Source organism: Mustela putorius, unplaced genomic scaffold, assembly GCF_011764305.1.
Source record: "Mustela putorius furo isolate JIRA1106 unplaced genomic scaffold, ASM1176430v1.1 tig00000788_pilon_pilon_pilon, whole genome shotgun sequence".
NCBI lineage: Eukaryota > Metazoa > Chordata > Mammalia > Carnivora > Mustelidae > Mustela > Mustela putorius.
In genome coordinates, this window is record NW_025421481.1 from 8,755,126 (window position 1) to 8,774,419 (window position 19,294).

Here is a 19,294-nt window from a genome sequence, read left to right on the forward strand (position 1 = left end):
AAGTAACTTGAAAACTAGTATAGAGGATAAAATAAGTATACAAAAATTACAAAAGAGCAAATTTTGACAAGTGTCATAAAAAATATAGGCAAATATTATATATACAAGACACTAAAGGCACATCCAGGCTTAGGAGGATCTTAAAAAACCATTTAGAGAAGGATGTACCATATTGAATATACAGTGATACCAGTTACTTGAACTAATAGTTGCCTTCAAAATTAAAATCAAGTATCCATATCCCATATCCCATAAATATTGGTGTTTACTTCTTAGTCTCCTTGCCTTATACTATGTGATCCCGAATTTCATGAAGAGCTAGATAATTAAGTTTACCCTTCAGTACTTTGCTCTGTTCTGAGCAACATTACTGTCAAAAAAGTAGGGCTGAGATCGCATCAATTTATTAATCATCCAGATTATCAAAAGACAAATTAACATATGGATATTGGTCTTCTGTGAGCACACTAGTTGCTTCAAGTCACTATTCTAGCATTCTTACTATTGTTACTGTACACCTATGAGTATCTGCAATGCCTCTTTAATTCCTTGCATCATCACATACCCCCACCCCACTACAGCATATCCCCAAATCATGTTAGCAACCTAGTAGCTTTGTAGTTTTCTCCAGGTTCATATAATCATATATATATACATATAAGTACATAAACATACATAGAGGGAGAGTTAATGTTATGTCACAAAATGTAATTCATAAGCACTTGTTTGAACTGTGCATTTCTCCTTTAATCGTGTCTTATGAAAATTCCCTCCAATCTACAGGTATAGTTCAAGTTCATTATTTCCAGTGGTTGCATATTATGATTTAGTGTGAAACAACCATCATTAATTCAGCCATTTCCAGACCCTCTATGTTGCATACACTTTTACAACTGACGTTTTACCATCTGGTGTAGGTACTGGTCATCCTCCTGCCACAGCATCTTCCCTCTGTCTCCAGCTTTTTTTTGTCACCACAAAAAAGGCCATAAGAAACATCTTTGTACATGCTCAGTCACCAATATGAGTGGCAACTTCAGCACCAGATTTGAGATGATACCTACTGAGGATGAAGCACCATCCTCAAGGTCAAAGTAAACACTCTAAATCAATAACAATTATGTGGTGTTGTTTCCCCAGCAGGTAGAACACATGAATCTGGGAACCAAGGGGTGGAGCTAGGCATTTTACTAACTGGTGATTTTATTCTATGGGATAAATTTCTAATAGAGGGATTGCTGTGTCAAGTATATTTGTTTTTAATTTTAATTAAAATTAGATTTAGTTTAATTAAAATTAAGAATACTTTATCAAAATTCAAAGCCTAAAACAATTCAAATGTGTCCCATCAATGAATGAGAATTCCTTTGCCCCACATCCTCACCAGCAAGAGGAGTTACAGATCTTTTCAATTCTTTCAGCAATATTACATTGTTCACTTAATGTTCATTTCTAAGGATATTCAAAGTTTGAGCATGTTTTCATGGTTCTTGGCCGCTTAGATTTGCTCTCCTATAAACTGCCTATTTATGTTCTGTGGCCCTTTTTTTATTAAGTTACTGCCAATTTGTAAGACTTTTTGTTATATATATTTATCCTTGTCAGTAATATATATAAATAACCTTGTTAGGTATTTGTTCTAAATCCATAAATTTTATGCTATCTTTGTTATGGTCCCTGTTGTCACACAAGGCTGCCATAAATATAGTCAATATTTCTTATTTTTCTTGTTATTTCTAAGTTAAAAAGGATTCCCACAACCCTGGATTGCACATGTAATCTTCTATGATTTTTTTCCCCTTAAGTTTTTAGGACATCTGGACTTTTTATATATGTACAATATAAGTGTCAAACTCTATTTTCTTTCAGATGAATATCCAGGGGTTTCACCATCATTTTATAAAAATATCCAGTATCTTCATACTGAATTGGAATGCCAATTCTGTCAAATAGTATATTCTCATCCATATTAAGGCCTATTTCTAAAATCTTGTTCCACTCACTTTTCCTATTCCAAACAATACAATTTAATTAGAAACTTCTTTCTCACGGCTTTTCCTCATACTTATAATCCATTCTCTGAGGTGTAGCTAAAGGCACCCTAAGTCAGTGGGATGCCAGAAGATGACAGTAGATTATCCTGAACTTGACCAATTAAGCACCATTTGCAGTTGCTGGTCCCAATGTGGTATCCTTATAAGAGGACATTAAAAGCTATGCATTGCTATGGCTAATGTTATCTTTTCTATACTACTAGGAAGAAGTACCAGAAGAAGTTCCCCTTCATACTGGGAAGACAAAAGTATATACTTAGCAACTTGCTCCAGGGCCATGAAAATTCTCCCAGCCTCTGACATATTTTATAAAAGGACCTGAACTCTCTGGGCATTTCTCAAAACAAAACACTGAATGATTACAACAATAACATGTTAATTGAAACCAAAGAGCAAGAAATGGCCAGTACATTAAAGACCTTGGTAAGATACATGCCCTCCAGAGGATAGAAATAAACCCTGTGAAGATTCAGGAAGCTGCAGATAAATGAACTATTTGGGCCGTGCCAAGAAACCCCATCCAAACTAAGTCTGACATCTGGCATTTCTCACCTCCAAGAAGAAAGGACAATGCCAGGTAAATGCCTTTCGGTTCTGGAGGAAGCATCTTCTACATTTGAGAATGCTGCTCTACAATCCATCTACAAATGACATGGAAGGCTGCCAACCATGAATCTAGGTTTTGGATTCTGGAGGCAGATCTCCTAAGCAACTGAACTCCTAAATGTGGGGAATATGGGAGAAGGAGGCACGTATATGCTCTAGTATAACCACTCCAAAGCAAATATTTGTTAAAGTACGTAAGCCCCCCTCGTTAGTTTTCTCAATGGTGAATTAAAAATTTTAATGCTGTACATGAGTTCAGTCGCATTTTCTTGGTTCTCAAAATCTGGGTTGATGACAATGATGATAAAGATGACAACAATGATGACGATAAAAACTTTCTAAAAGTATCAGCAGCGAAACCTTACTTCTCTCATGATTTCCCTGTAGTAGGCAGAATTCTAAAACAGTCTACAAGATTCCGCCCCCTGGTGTACAAGCCCTGTATAAGCCCTTCTCCTTATGCATGGGTAGGACCTGTGACTATGAGAGGATCATCACTCCCATGAATACCTTACATTATGTCAGACTTCTCATGCATATTAGACGAGGCTCTCCTGCTGGTCTTGAGGAAGCAGACTGATGTTATGGAGAAGACCACGTGGGAGGGAATTGATGGTGAGCCTTTAGGAACTAAGGACCCCCTTTCACACTAGCACAAGGAAATGAATTCTCTCAACAACCAGTGAGCTTGGAAGAGGTGCCAGAGCCTTGAGTAAAATCACAGCTCTGGCCAGCACCTTGAGCTCAGCCTCATGAGACCCTGAGCAGAAGACCCAGTGAAGCCATATCCAGCCTCCTGTCCCATAGAAACTATGAGATAGTATATGGGTATTGTTGTAAACCACTAAATTTACAGTGATTTGTTAGAAAGAAGAGACAACTAATATAATCCCTTTAGCCAGCTCTCACCTACACTTTTCCTGTAAATTTTCAACTCCTCCATCACCAAGAAACCAAATATATTTTCGTATGTCATCCACCAAATTTTCCCCACATGATAATGGCTTTAACAATATGTTTTTGAATGAGTATTGCTGTTTTGAACATTACGCAATTATAAAAACTGAAATGACTTTAAAAAGCAGATTGCTAATGTTTAAACATGGACAACTATGGGGCTGAATGTTTTCAGAGAAATACATTTTAGTCTTTATTTATGTTTGCTCAAACATAATTTAGATTATTAAATTGTTTTTCAGTTAACTCATGAAATTTCATAACACCTGTCTTTGACCTACTCATACATTACAAAAGATACACTGCTTTTTCTTTTCCAAAATGCTTTGTTGAATTGCCTTTGTAAAAAATACCCTTATCTAGGGGTATAAATATGCTTACCTGTATGACAGGTACCAAAACAATATTGTGGTAGATTATAGGCGCAAGAAGGCCATAACACTGAGTCACAGCTTGAAGGGTATAACTGGAATCATTGAGGTAGTTGCTAAGTTCCAATGCCACTAATACTCTCTCACATTCAATTAGTCTAGTAATCTGTAAGGAAACAGATATTGTTACTCAAAATGAACATCAAGTGCTTCACTAATATGTCTCTAAGGAAAATAAAGGGTAGGAAATATGATCCTGTGGCTTAACAACCTGTTGGTATGTTAAAATGTTGATTTTTAGGGGCACCTGGGTGGCTCAGTGGGTTAAAGCCTCTGCCTTCAGCTCAGGTCATGATCCTGGGGTTCTAGAATCGAGCCCTGCATCGGACTCTCTGCTGGTGGAGAGCCTGCTTCCTCCTCTGTCTCTCTCTCTTTGCCTGCCTTTCTGTCTACTTATGATCTCTGTCAAATAAACAAATAAAATCTTTTTTAAAAATGTTGATTTTAAATCAAGATCTAAATTCAAGAATAATTCTAACTCCCCAACAATGCTATATATGGGTAAGACAACCTTAGAGTTAAATTTCAGAATATTTTGTAAAATAATAAAAATGCTACTAGTAATGAAGAAAGAACCAATCTTTTTTAATTGGTAAAATAAAAACTTGGCTATATTTTAATGTTAGAAAAAAATAGTTTTTTCAAAACATAAATGTTATAACAAATAATAATTAAAATATTATGTCTCTGTAATATTATCCCCACTTTTTAAAAAAAGGTCCCATTTTCTTACTGGGTTTGTGAAAAAAAAATGATGAATTTTCAGTAGACCAAACTAATCTTCTATTATACTTTTGCTACTTAAATAAAAATGGTAGTAAAATAGAAAGTTGGGCTTTTATGAGTAAATGCTTTTGTGATTAAATGATCCTAACTTTTCCTTTCCCTTTCCTGAGGGAAGATTTTACTATGTTTCTTGTCTTTTATTTTGAAAGATTTATTTACTTTTTTTGAGGAGGGTGGGGGAAGAGCAAGCATGCAAATGGAGGGAGAGGCAGAGGGAGAGAGAAAGCAGCAGACTCCCCACTGAGTGTGAAGCCCAACATACAGGGCTCCATCCCAGGACCCTAAGATCATGACCTGAGCCGAAATCAAGAGTCAGATGCTCAACCTACTGAGCCACTCAGGTGCCCCTATTTTTCTATATATACATACAAAACTATATACAGAGAAAACTTATGAGTGGCAACCAGAAATTTCCATAAAGTAAATTTTTAGTAGGATGGTAGTCCGGCATTCTGGAATTCACTGAAGTACTTAAAGACTGTCTTTATGTACAGACTGAATGCAACGTAGTAGGAACAGAATGATGGTTATGAGTGCTTAGGCTCTGTAAGACTAAAGGTCATGTCTTTTTTTATTTTCATTTTTGTGTATCAAAAGGTATCAAAATATTAGTATCATTTTTGATACTAATAATAGTATCATTATTATCAAATTATCATTATTTGACACAAATAATAGTATCATTTTTGTATCAAAAAAGACAAAAGGTCATGTCTTTCTTTTTTTTTTTTTTCATTTTTGTATCCACGGGCATTGTCACAGTCTCCCATAACAATTTATTGGTTGGTTTATTTGTTTGGTTATTAAATAAATAAATGCATGGATAGGAAAATGCAACTGTGAAAAGCAAACACCTGGGGAAAGTCTCTGTGTTTAAAGTTAATAAAGAAGGAAAGAGGAAGAGGGAGAAAGAAGAGTGATGTTCAATCTAGAATGAAAACAAAAGTGAAGGACTGTTTTTAAAAGCAAGATGTTAAAGTTAGAAAGTTGCAGATGTACAGACAGCAATGTTTATAACCACCCTGAGAATCCATCAGTAAGAGATAGGTTACATTCCTGCCGCTATACAGTAACACAATGTTAGAGTTAAGAACAATTTGGTATGAAAACGAATGCTCACTGATGTTCTTCATCCCAGAAAGGCAACAGTACCTGAGGCAGAAATTCGGAAAAAACTAGCCAAAATGGACAAGAACATACCAGATGTCATTTTGTATTTCGTTTCAGAACCCAAGTGGGTGGTGGCGAGACAACTGGCAAAGAAAAATGAACCCAATCATAGCCCTGCAGGACATGGCCTGTGTGATCAGGAAAGGACCTCAAGAAAACAGGGAAAGGAACGCAAGAACAGAATGAAGGCGGTCAAGGGGACTGCCAAAGCCAGTGTTGGTGCTGGCAAGAAATGAGATGGAGAGTGGACAACAGGAGTAAAGATTCTGTAGTGACTTTATTTGTGGTGATCGTGCAGATTTTTCATGAGACGATTAATAAACTAAGACTTTAAAAAAACCTGGTAAGTTGATAAGTATCTGCATGAAAATATGTTCAAGATAAATTATAAAAAAGGTTAAAAAGGCAAATTGTGGAATAGAAAGTAGATTGTGATGTCATCTTGTAAAATAATAATAACAATAATTTTCCTATGCATATTTTTAAAAATCAGAGATATAAAACAAAACAGAGGGAACAAAATCATATCATTTTTAGAAGCAATAGGATTATAATGGATTTTACTTTGTACTTTATATCTTTTTTAGTATTTGAAATTTATACTATTTTGTAGAGACACAAAAGATAAACTGAAAAGAAGAAAAATATATATGAACTTGGTCCTATGAAACCTATATGAAATATCAGACAAACCTGCACAATCATAAAATGACCTCTCAGTCCATTCACAAATCAGGGTATGAAATCCCAAAATAACATGAACTTGAAATATCAATAAACAAATAAAGAGAAATCAGCACATTTTTGGTCATTTTAAAATCACTTACTTGTTGAGAGGGGAAAAGCTCATTGCCTTTAATACTATCACAGAAAAGATTTTCTTCTTTAATTTTAATGTCACTTGTTACAAAAATATTTCTAAGAAAAAGGTATAAGAGGATTGAAGAAGTCTCTGCCAAAAGATCTGAATGTAATCTGCAAAAGGAAGTAAATGATGTTACAAGTATAAATACAAAATGATTTAACATATAAACACACCTTTTTAGGTTGATTTGTTCTTAGTATCTACACAGTGATCCCAAAATAACAGCAAAAATTTGTGGAACAATTTCTCTCACACAGCTCTTTAAATTAAAATTAAAAACTATATTTAACAACAAGTTAACAACTAAGATAATTAAGCTGCTGACATATTGTGTCACAGATCCATAAAAATAACTACTGGTAAAGTAAAACTTTCTGGCTCTAATACACAAACTTCTTTTCTATCAACATAATGAAATCGCTATAGATACTCAGAAGCTTGGGGAAATAGGCCCAATATTTCAATTAATAAACTTTTGGAAAATAAGGGTCACTTATAGCAAAATCCACCCCGGGTAAGGAGAAAAGGAAAAAGAAAGAGGCAAGAAGGGAGGAAAGGAGAGAGGCAGAGTCTTAATAACTCTTGGCTTATCTTTAATTATCTTTCTAAATTGTAGTCAACAGTGCCAATTATTGGCAAAACTGTGAAATATGCAGCCTTCCTTCTTGGTTTCCAATACTCCTCCCTTCCTTGTTCTCAACATTACTTGGTGACGAACTTTCCCTTCTAAGCATCAGGTCCACCCTCTATCTCAAAAAACGGGAAAGGATCTGACATCAGTAATTCACACTTGATCATGATCCATTTCACCACTGTGTTAAACGTTGAAATTACACTTGCTAGAAGAATGTTAGTCCTCCCACTCCTACAACTCATAATGAACTCTCTCTTGGTCCACATGATAATTGGTACCCGGACGTACACAATGTCCAGGCTGTTGCTTCCTGGTGGCTCCATTTCCTTCTCTACAGAGCTCACACGCTGGTCAGCCATTTCAATAGTGACCTCTCTCCCACTTCAGATTCTGCACCCCTTATTTTAAGCCATAATCAGTTTGCCTGACCTTGCACAGATGTCATTGACTGCTTTTTCTATCCCTTCTACAACAATCGCTTATTCACTTACTTAATCTCATTTGATCTTTCTTTTTCATTCACACTAGCATTTGCCAAGCACCTCCTATGTAGAAAACACTATTCTAGGCCCTGGGATATAAAGATGAGTCAAATGTGGACTTATCCAGAAGAACTGGGTTCTACTACAAATTCATGTTATGGGATATCAACTTAGTCATTAGTCCTCCTCAGCAACACTTCCGTTTATCCTTGATGTGTCTTTGTTCACATTCCTGAGTAAACGTCCTACACCCCCTACTCTCCACCCTGTGTATTTCTATATCCTCCAGGCTCTACCACCATAGTGTCATAATTGTGGGAATGTGCTTATACCTTCAGTTTCTCCTTCTTCACAGTCTCCATCCTCAAATATGCTTTCCTTAAACCTGCCTTCCCCCTCAGTGTTCTGCCATCCTCTTCTTCTTTGCCACCAAACTTCACATGAGTGATCTTAGCTTATTCCAATTCTCTATTTTCACTTATTTCTTACCAATTGCAGAAGGTTTCTAGCCCATCACACCACCAAAATAGCTCTCTTAAACTCATCAATGGCCTCCTAATTGTCAATTCTAAAGGTTTCCTCTTAGTTTTTATCCTACCCAACCTCTCTGTAGCATCTCTTATTGAGCAACTCCCCTGCCTGACCTTGCAATGGCATTTAATACTGCTGACCAGTCCCTCCTGGGTGATACTCCCACTTCCCTTGGCAATGCACTTTTCCAGGCTTTCACTTCCTGAACTACTCCTTTTTGTAGAGTAAGTTATGAGACTTGGGCTTTCCTCCTTCCTCCCTCCCTCCCTTCCTCTTTCTTTCTTCCTTCCTCTCTCCCTCCATCTTTCTTTCTCCCTTCTTTCCTTCCTTTCCTGTGATGCAAGTCTGACTTAAGCTTTGATTGCCAAAACATCCACTTCAGAGACAGATTTCTCTAATAAATACACTGCCAGCCACACAACTAGATAAAGAGCCAGGCCACTTCCCCCATTGAGGCTCCTCTGTTTAAAAAAATCTTAGTTGATTTCAATAAATGAACATTGGGGCCATTTGTGTGTATGTGTGTTTTTTTCTCTTCCCTTGCTTTAAATTATCACTTTTATTTAATAAATTCAACAACAAAGAGTGAGCCCATGAAATCCTAAGCACCCACACTTTACCTCAATAAAATCAGAACCCCAGGCCCATGCTGGCTCTCTCTCTTTACCTATGACCTGCTGTGGGGCCCCAAGTGTATTGTATAATTTCCAGATCCCATAAATAATACATCTTTTTTTTTTTTTCAAAATTTCCAGATGGTTATTTCTGAAAGATATCTTGCAATCATAATAAGAACCACAAGGGCTAGTTCAGATACAACATTGGTTATTCATGGGCTCAGACCAGCATAAAACATTCTCAGCCCTTCCTTGGTTCTATCTCCTGCTTCAGCCTCTTAAATATAAGCAATGTCCAGAGTTCAATTCCAGCTTCTACCTTTTCTGCTAAATAGTTCTTCCTTGGGAGATAGCACTTGCCAAAATTTCAACGTCGACCTCAAGGACAATTTCTCAATCTCTGTCTAGCCTTGACCTCTCTCCTAAGTGTCAGCACCAAATATTCAACTACCTACTAGGCACCTCATATCCACAAAGGCATCCTGCTGGAAAACTAACTGCAAAATATTTCCTATCTAATTCATTATCTCTTCCAAAAACTTGTCCCTCACCTCACCCTTTCCCCTAGTATATGTCATAGGCCTGCCTGCCTGTCAGGTAACAATGACAATCCCAGTCAACTTCACTACCTCCACTCCCCTGTCCCCATGTTGCATAAACCTTCCAACCTCTGTCTCTTCCTCTCCTGAAATGCCTCTCAAATGCATCCTGCATAGCACCAGCATCCTTGTACATGGTAAATGCTAAGTCTACATTTGTTTAATTGAATGGAATTATACCTTTATGTGAATAAGCATTATGAAAGCCTTGCCTCAACCAGAATGTGCATTTAAGGTCATTATCTTTGACTGAGGAATAAAGAATTTTATTTTCTTATTAAAGACATTAACAAGCAGGTGAAGGAGATTGTCCTTTTTTGAACTTGTTGAAAAAGCCTGAAATCACACTAATGCTCACTTCTGGGACTGCTCTTAAACTTTGTTTTTTAAAGGAAAAATGGCTATAAAGCAAAGGATGACCTGTGGTTTTATACGACTCCTAGCAGCCTGTCTGCAGTTGCTGATGCTCTAATCCTGGGAGCCTCTTCAAGCAAAGGAAAAACTGTCTTATCCTAATAGTCCACCCATGAGACTATAACTTTAACCCCAACCAGACTGTTCTTGTTTTTTTTTTAAAAAAAAAAAAAAGCCCCCAAAGGTATTTGTGTATTTTCTTTCCCATAGCCTTCATTACTCTAAATTCAGAATGCATCTATATGCCTCCTGTGCTTTTTCCGACTCTAGCAAAGAAGTTTCTAACAAGGACTCAAGAACTTAGAATGCAGATACTTATTAAAACACTTATTAGAAATAGTTTTACATTGACTATCTTTTTTTTTTTTAAGATCTTATTTATTTAGTTGACAGAGAGAGATCACAAGTAGATAGAGAGGCAGACAGAGAGAGAGAGGGAGGCAGGCTCCCCACTGGGCAGAGAGCCTAATGTGGGGCTCAATCCCAGGACCCCAAGATCATGACCTCAGCCAAAGGCAGAGGCTTAACCCACTGAGCCACCCAGGCGCCCCCACATTGACTATCTTAATATGAAACTGAAAATTAATTCTAGGCTTCACACCCAATATCCATATTTTCACTAAGCAAATTAATATTTTAAAAGAATATTTCTAATTACCTTCTCTGTGTGATAGTCATTATATTGCTTAAACAAATAACAGATTGTTCATCGTGATGTGGTGAAGCCACAAAATAATCCCAAACTGGTGAGAAAGCCTTCTTAGCCAACTCATAGTTACCAACCTGATAGGCAACCTACAACAAAAAGTACATTATCTTATGTGATATTTTTATCTGTGAAATGTATCTTTTAAACAGGAATTCTGATAAAATCCGCTCACACATTAATTTTATATACAGTTGTTAACATTTGCTCTTTTGATCTACAGGACCACAGTAAGGTATCAATGGCCACTGGCAAGGGAGGCAGACATATTTTGAAATCTCTTTTATTTCTAAATTGCATGGAAATCTGAAACTCTGTAAGGATGTTTCAAATTCTCATAAGCAAAACAAAGATCACATCTGAGCCAAATTAATTTCATTTCCATCTATCTCGGCAGTGCACTCCATTTATTAGACACACTGTTATAATGAACAATCTGTTCCAAGAGAAACAATCAGATTTCCCAAACCCAAAATATGAAATATACTTCATTCTTTTCTGGTTCAGACTGATACTTTCAGAGCTTTTGTGCAACAAAGGGCTCACAGCTAAAAAGAGTGAAAAATAAAACAGAGATGCTTCCAAGAGACCATGATATTTTTAATTCAACATACTCAACATTAGGCAAAATAACTGATTTCACTGGCAAAAGAGAAGCTTGAGAGAAGAGAAATCAACAACTTATCTATTTCTTTTGGTAGAATATATTTCTTTACAGATATTCCCTAAAATCATTCTATTCAAATATGTACGACAATATGAAATCTCACCATGTGAGTTATGTGCTGCTTCAAATCCTTAATGGAAGCAGGTAGAAGATAAAGTATAAATAAATTCATTAAATTAAGTATGTAAATGACATGTTGCTAGAATATATTCCACTCAAGGGAATAACTTACAGGACCAGAACTTTTTAAATCTGCCAGCTCCACACTCATAACCAACCAACCAGTAAGGTTTTATGAAGTTTCTACTCTGTGCTAAGCACTGTAAGGATAGGTTCTTCAAAGCTTAAAATGACCTTATACTCCATTAAACTCTAATCAAGTTACAGACATAAAACACACGAAATTACCAGAAAAACTACAAAGAATAACATAATAATTGTGGAGGCTGAGAAAAGGAGAAATGAAGGCTGCAAAAAGGAGTCAGGGCTTGAGTTGAAACCTCAGGCAGGAATAAGGTTCAGATGGGCACTGTTTAGAGAGAATCTGAAAAGGGTCCAATAGTGAAAATCACCATAATGCATTTAGGAGAGACTAGCAAGACAGATCAGAATTTGAGGAAAAGCAGGAAAATGATGGACAGGTAAAATGAGATATGATTTCAGAAGGCCTTGAAAATCAGGTCGAAGTATTTAAAGACATCAGGTACTGGTCCAAGCACTCTACATGCATTATTGCATTAACTCCTCACTACAGTTTTATGAGGTGAGCTCTATTACGATCCCTATTTTTCAGATGAGAAACTTGAGGCACTAAGAAGTTAAATAATTTGTACAGAGCCTGATATTCAGTAAGAAGAGTAGAGCCAAGATTTAGAGTGGTAGATGAGGTCACTTCTCTGGCTGCATTGGTTAAATGAAGAAGTCGGACTAAGTGGTCACTAAGACACCTCATAATTCTAACACTTAATGTGGAAATTAATAACAAATGATGTGTGAGTTGGGTGAAATTATAATTGAATGTTCTTTCCTTTTAAACTATATCTTTCTAAAAACAATGTTATTTATTCAATCAGTGGACATGGTAAAACAAGAAAAGATGCCATGATTAAACTAAGGTTTGTAAATTCATGAGTTTTTGCAGGTTAGCAGAGCAGTGCCATGATATAAGATGGTGACCTGGTAGTAATGGGTAGAATAAATTTTAAAGGGGGTGAGGTTAAAATGAGAAAGAAGCACTAGAAGACTAATGAAATAATTTAGTACAATAGAGACCTCCTCTTGATACATGACCTTCTTGTGGCTTCCAAATTTCCACACTTGTCATGATCAGCATCCTGACCAGCCTACTTATATTTTACCTCCCTGACCAATTATTTTACTCTCCATGGGTGTCTCTCTGCTCCAGCTACATTGGTCTCCTTGTTGTTTATCAGACATAGCTGGTACACTTCTGAAAACCACAGGGCTTTTGCCTTAGCACCTTCTGCAGATGCTCTGCCTCCAGAGACCATCCTTTAAGTCTCTGCTCAAATCTCACCTTCTAGATTTATTCATTTCTTTATTTGAGAGAGACAGAGAGAGCACACAAGCGGAGGGGGGAGCAGCAGGCAGAGGGAGAAGTAGATTCCCTGCTGAGCAAGGAACCCAATGTGGGACTTGATCCCAGGACCCCTGGATCATGATCTGAGCGGGAGGCAGATGCTTAACAACTGAGCCACCCAGGCGCCCCTCAAATTTCACCTTCTAGATGACTTCCTTGATCACCCAATCTAATACTCTGATTTACCTTCCATTCCCTCACTTTATACTTCTAATTCCTTTGACCATACTCCACTTCTTCCTTGCATAGAACTTACCTTGTAACATACTAGATAATTTACTTATTTACTATGTTTGTTGTTTATTACAAATCTTTTATCATGGCATTTTGTTCACTTTGTTAATAACAGTGGTTCTCAAAGTACGGTCCCTGGACCATCAACATCAACATCACCTAGGAGCTTGCTGGAAATGTAAAATTCCAGGCCCTACTGCAGATCCAGTGAATCAATAACTCTGATGGTAGGACACAATAATGTGTTCAACCAGCACTCCAAGACACACATTCAAGGTTTAGAATCACTAGCCTGGAGCAATGCATAGTAGAGAGTAAGCGCACAATAATAGCTTTAAATAAATTTTAAAACCCTCTTTTCCTGGTAATTTCTCCTCTACCCACAGAAGAGGACACTCAACAATTCTACTGTAGCACAGTTGACTGCCCCAGGGTAAGTGCCTGACTCAAACTGGGTGTTTTATAGCCCCTTCTGCAAAGCAAGCCACCCAAAGTGTGGTTCTGCTGTTGAGTTTAAGGCACTACATGTACCAGGAGAATTTGAAAGAAAATTTATTACTCACACAAAGGGCTCCCAGGAAGTGTTAGGCAGGCACAAGTAGGCCTGGGAAGGAATGGACTGGGCCTTGATTAGTGGCTGGAGGTGGGGAAGGATAGGAATAGGGAAAGTTCTGCCACCTGGGAGATTCAAATTTCTTGTTAGCATCAAAGGTGAGCTCACAGCCCTCCTATCAGCCTGCCTGTGTATGGAACCAAAGGAAAAAAGAAGGGTGAGGTTTAAAAACAACTCAGTGATCAAACATCAAAAAAGACGTCAGAATCATTTTATTTGGCGGGCCATTCAGAATCTCTTTCCTAGGAATCTAGAATCCAGATTAGGAGCCAGCCAGGCAGTCCCTGTTTATATCTGAAATGGAGGTATATAAAAATGCAGGAGCTTCCATTTTTCCTTCAGAGATGGAGAAGTAAGGAAAGTCAGTCTTTAGAAGGAGAAAAAGAAGCCGATGTATAAAGAGAACCAAAGGTATGAGACCTACAGTCGCCTGGAGTGCACAGTTTTCCCAGAGCCTAACTACATTCCCTCAAGCTGGGTTGGTGCCCTTAACTTGGAATCAGAGTCCTAACTGAAACCATAAGTCAAAATTACCTAAATATAGGTTATTGTTGTGGTAATGAGATTGATAAAAAAAGTTCCAAGGAAGAAGAGATGAGATCTAGCAGAGAGCCTAGCACAAAATAAACAAGAAATAATTCATCAATAAACACATGAGTAGAGAGAGTAGCAATATTCAGTTAGAGGATGAGAGTAAAGAGAAGAGTTGAGACTTCTTAAAGAGCTTTAAAAATGGGATGACTATCTTTTACCTGGTAGATTTATTGCTTTTAATTTGGTCATAGACAAAAGGCCAACCTCTACTTATCAAAAAGTTTCAGTGGGGGGAAAAGGGATGAATTTCATTCTCCTTGCCACCCCTGCTATGACTGTCAAAGCATTCATGTCCCAGTATCAAACTCTACTGCCAATATTGATCATCAAGATCCACTGAGCAGCACCAACCCAGGCAGAGAAGAGATGGCAGTGACATAGGCTCTAAAAGAACTTGGTCCATGTTAGAAGTTGAATACATGAATTCCTTGAACTGAGACAAAGCAGTAGAAAGGTATGAGCTGGTTCAAGTGTCAGGCTTACCATCTGCTACCCAAGCAACCATGGGTTACTTAATTACATGACCTCCCTGAGACAATCTTTCTCAAATAAAATGGCAGGAGAAGGATTAAATTCATTTCAGTTTCCTCCACTATAAAGGTAATAATAACATCTCATTGAGTTATTGTAATAAACATAATAATGGATCTTTAAATATATGACACATAGTGTTTTTTAATTAAATGATATCTCCCTTTTTTTTCTCAATAAGCCACTGTGTCCATTCCCTATTTGACTAAGTAGTTCAATAACCCAGCAGTATATGACATTGGGTCTTCTATCCATTTTAAAGATAGGAAAATTGAGATCAAGTAATTTGCCTAAAATCTTAAAATCCTGCTCATAGGTTTCTATATTACATTATCTAGATACTCCTGACCTAATAGGGAAAAATAAAAACAAATGAAGCTATAAAGAGGGAAAAATTAGAAAATATATCATTCATAATGGTTCCTCAAACAACTTTCCAGATAATCTAAATTAGTAGCTTTCTACATTAAGAGGAAACCTAATGACAATCCAACTGACTTTAAAATCCAACTGACTTTATTAATGGCTATAGAATAACTTTGAGTTGAAAGTCCAACCTAAGATTCCAAGCCAAGTTAATCATAGGTATTTAGTGAAATGTCTCTATTCCTTAGCATAAAATACATACGATAGTATTTTTTAAAAGATTTATTTATTTATTTATTTGAGAGAGAGAGCAAGATGAGGAGCAGAGGCAGACGGAGAAGGACAAGCAGACTACCTGCTGAGCAAGGAGCCCAACACCAGGCTCAATCCCAAGAGCCCAATCGTGACCTGAGCTAAAACCAAGAGCCAGGTGCTCAACTGTCTGAGCCACCAGGCACCCCATATGATATTTTTTAAAGAACTGAATTACCCTGAAACTAAAAATTAACCACTCTCATGAAAAACATATTGCAGTTCCAAAGGAAAGGTACATTTTCTTGCTATAACTTAAAAGCTGAAACTTGAGCTGTAAATTAAGTTTTGCTAAGTTTACTAAGTAAGAAAATTTTGCTTCAGTCACTTAACATTATGAGAATGCTCATATACTGTCACAAATGAATACAGTACTGCAAATATAGTATCAATAATGAAACATTGGCCATTACTTTATGACACTTCTCATTATTCCAGCAGAATAGCTTGGACTTCGTTTTATTAACTTTTCAATGAAAGTTCTGCCAAATGAAACCCAAAAGTCAAACCTCCCTGGAGAAAAATTAGGCCTTGATAAAATATTCGATTCCTCACTTTGAAATAACTCCATCACTGAAAATTAGGGAATATATTAGATTCCAAAGAAATAAAAACATCAGAAAACCATGAGCCAATATGACATGCTAAACCAATGCTAGACAAATCCTAGCAATTCTCTCAATTTAATTTTCTGTGAAAAATATGATAATATAAAATATCACTAAGATCTTAGCTTATTATTCTAATCAACCATTAAGAGAAAAATAATAGCACAATAGAAATGTGATAAAATTTAAAATGGCCATTATCTCTAGAGCTCACAATAGGCTTAAAATTAAGATTCTTTAGACCTAGGTCAATGAGTCACCCTTCCTAGAGTCCTATTCACTGGTGATATGTTTTAAGACAGGCAATTATTTCAGCAAAAATGTTAATTCATGAATATATTCATAACTGAAAACACTAACAATATTTATTAAGTACCTACTGTGTGACAAGTGCACTGGTTAAACATCTGCCACCCATAATTCCATTTAATACTCATAATACCTCTGGGAGGTAGCTACTATTACTCTTTCTACTTCATAGATGAAAGTTACTTGCTCAATATCACATGGCTAGTGTGAGCAGCTGGAACTTGAACTCATGTCTGTGTATCTTTAGTAACTCAGAAATTTCACTTCTATAAATCTTTCCCCCAAAAAAGTAATCATGGATGCAGACAGAGATGCATATACTCAGATGTACATCACAGCTTTGCTTTTAATAGCAAAAGACTGGAAAATAATGAAATGCCTATCAGTAAAGATTACTAAGTAAACTACAATCTATCTATAAGAAGCAGTATCATTAAAAGAGGCAATACCTTTAGAAGATGTAGCTGTTAAAAATTACACTGTGGAAGAATACTTACTGGAATGAAAAAATGTCAATTATATATTAAATGACATATCAAGATACAAAATAATATATATACCATGATTAGATTATATATTATACATAAATTCGAACACATATATATACATATGTATATTTAAAATGTATGTGTATATAAGTATATATATACATATATATATACTTAAAATGTATGTGTATATAAGTTTATACACATACATATATATATACATATATATGTATGTGTATATACTTATATACACATACAGGCACATGCACACAAATGAAAAGATAGCTCTGGATCAGGGCTTCCCAATCTTGGCATTACTGACATTTTGGCCTAATCATTCTTTGTTATGGAGGGTTGTTGTCTGCATTGTAGGGTGCTTTTCAGCATCCCTGACCTCTACCCACTAGATGCCAGATGTACCCTTTCAGGTTATGACAACCAAAAATGTCTCTAGACATTGACAAATGTCCCTTTGGGGCCAAAATTGCCCCAAGTTAAGAAGTGCTACTCCAGGGGCACCTGGGTGGCTCAGTGGGTTAGAGCCTCTGCCTTCAGCTTGGGTCATGATCTCAGGGTCCTGAAATCGAGCCCCACATTAGGCTCTCTGCTCCACGTGAGCCTGCTTCTCCTCTCTCTCTCTCTCTCTGTAGGCCTCTCTGCCTTCTTGTGATTTCTGTCAAATAAATAAATAAAAATCTTAAAAAAAAAAAAAAAAGAAGTGCTACTCCAGATGACAAGATAAATAGGTAACATTTATTTTCTTCCTTGTGGGGGCGCCTGGATGGCTCAGTGGGTTAAGCCGCAGCCTTTGGCTCAGGTCATGATCCCAGGGTCCTGGGATTGATTCCTGCATCGGGCTCTCTGCTCAGCAGGGAGCCTGCTTCTCTCTCTCTCTGCCTGCCTCTCTGTCTACTTGTAATCTCTGTCTGTCAAATAAACAAATAAAAAATCTTTAAAAAAAATTACTGTATTTTCATCTTTGTGTATTTCAGCACTTCCTAAATTTCTAAAATTAAATTTAAAATTAAAATTAAAATTAAATTTTTACAATAGCATTTTTTTCCTGGACACATTTGTAATAAAAAAAAATCAATCCCATTATAAAGAGAAGGAATGATAACTATTTTTATGAGACTAAACTGCAGTAGTGGAAATACATATTACAAGCTTTAGAATATCCACTGTGATTTTTTTCCCATTAGAAATTACTTAGTAACAGCTTAACAGAAAAAAACATAGAGGAAAAAATTAGCAGAAATCTCTTCTACCTGTGTCAAGAACATCCGAGCAGTAACAGCAGAAAGAGGTGGATAAACCAGAATTGGTTTAGTTGTCTCCCCAATAGCATCGCCAATAAGCTTCCCATTAGAAGAATAAGCAGCAATTGCAAAGACATATTTTTCATTGGTTTCTAAACCTTTCACTTCAAAAATGCTTTTACCATCAGCTGGTATCTGTTAATAAAAACATATTTCAAGTTTATGTATAGAAAACTGAAGGAATGTGACTTTTTAAAAATCTAATTAAATAATCCTTATATGTAAAAAGTAAATAAAATAAAGTAACACCTTTGTATTTACTGTTATGATTTAAACTGAAATTAGAAAAATTCACTGAAATAATAACATTAGAAGAAGGTTAAAAAAAAACACTCAGTTGTCATTAAGGAGACTTTTGGTAAGATTTCCTGACATTTAGAGGTTTTTTAAATTTGACATACCGCTTCTCCTGAGTTTGGGAGATGATTATTGTTTAGCCTAACTTTTCCATAGCTCCCTTCTGCTTTGCAGCCCAAAATGCAGTACCAGGAGACCTGCCGAGGAGAGAGATGAACCCATCGTTTCTAGTTTGTTTAACAAGGGCATTCAGTTTCTTTTATCAAGATGTGGCACTTGCTCTGATGAGCACCGGATGTTGCATGGAGGCACTGAATCACTACATTGTACACCTGAAACTAACATTACACTGTATATCGACTAACTAGAATTTAAAAACTTAAAAAACAGAAAATATGTAGCAAAAGAAATACTTTTCCAGGGTGCCTGGGTGGCTCAGTGGGTTAAGCCTCTGCCTTCCGCTCAGGTCATGATCTCAGAGTCCTGGGATCAAGTCCTGCATTG

At 36.5% G+C, this 19,294-nt stretch overlaps 1 protein-coding gene across 1 annotated transcript in view; it reads right to left on the minus strand.

The window, feature by feature from the left end:
• The window catches only part of CFAP54 (cilia and flagella associated protein 54), a 303,235-nt gene that overhangs the window by 188,880 nt on the left and 95,061 nt on the right, over positions 1-19,294 (minus strand). The window contains exons 21-25 of the mRNA XM_004748490.3: positions 18,895-18,987; positions 18,443-18,628; positions 10,805-10,941; positions 6,832-6,979; positions 3,999-4,154 (exon numbers count right to left, since the gene is read on the minus strand). Coding sequence (XP_004748547.1) covers positions 3,999-4,154; positions 6,832-6,979; positions 10,805-10,941; positions 18,443-18,628; positions 18,895-18,987 — 720 coding nt within the window. The remainder of the gene's footprint in view (positions 1-3,998; positions 4,155-6,831; positions 6,980-10,804; positions 10,942-18,442; positions 18,629-18,894; positions 18,988-19,294) is intronic.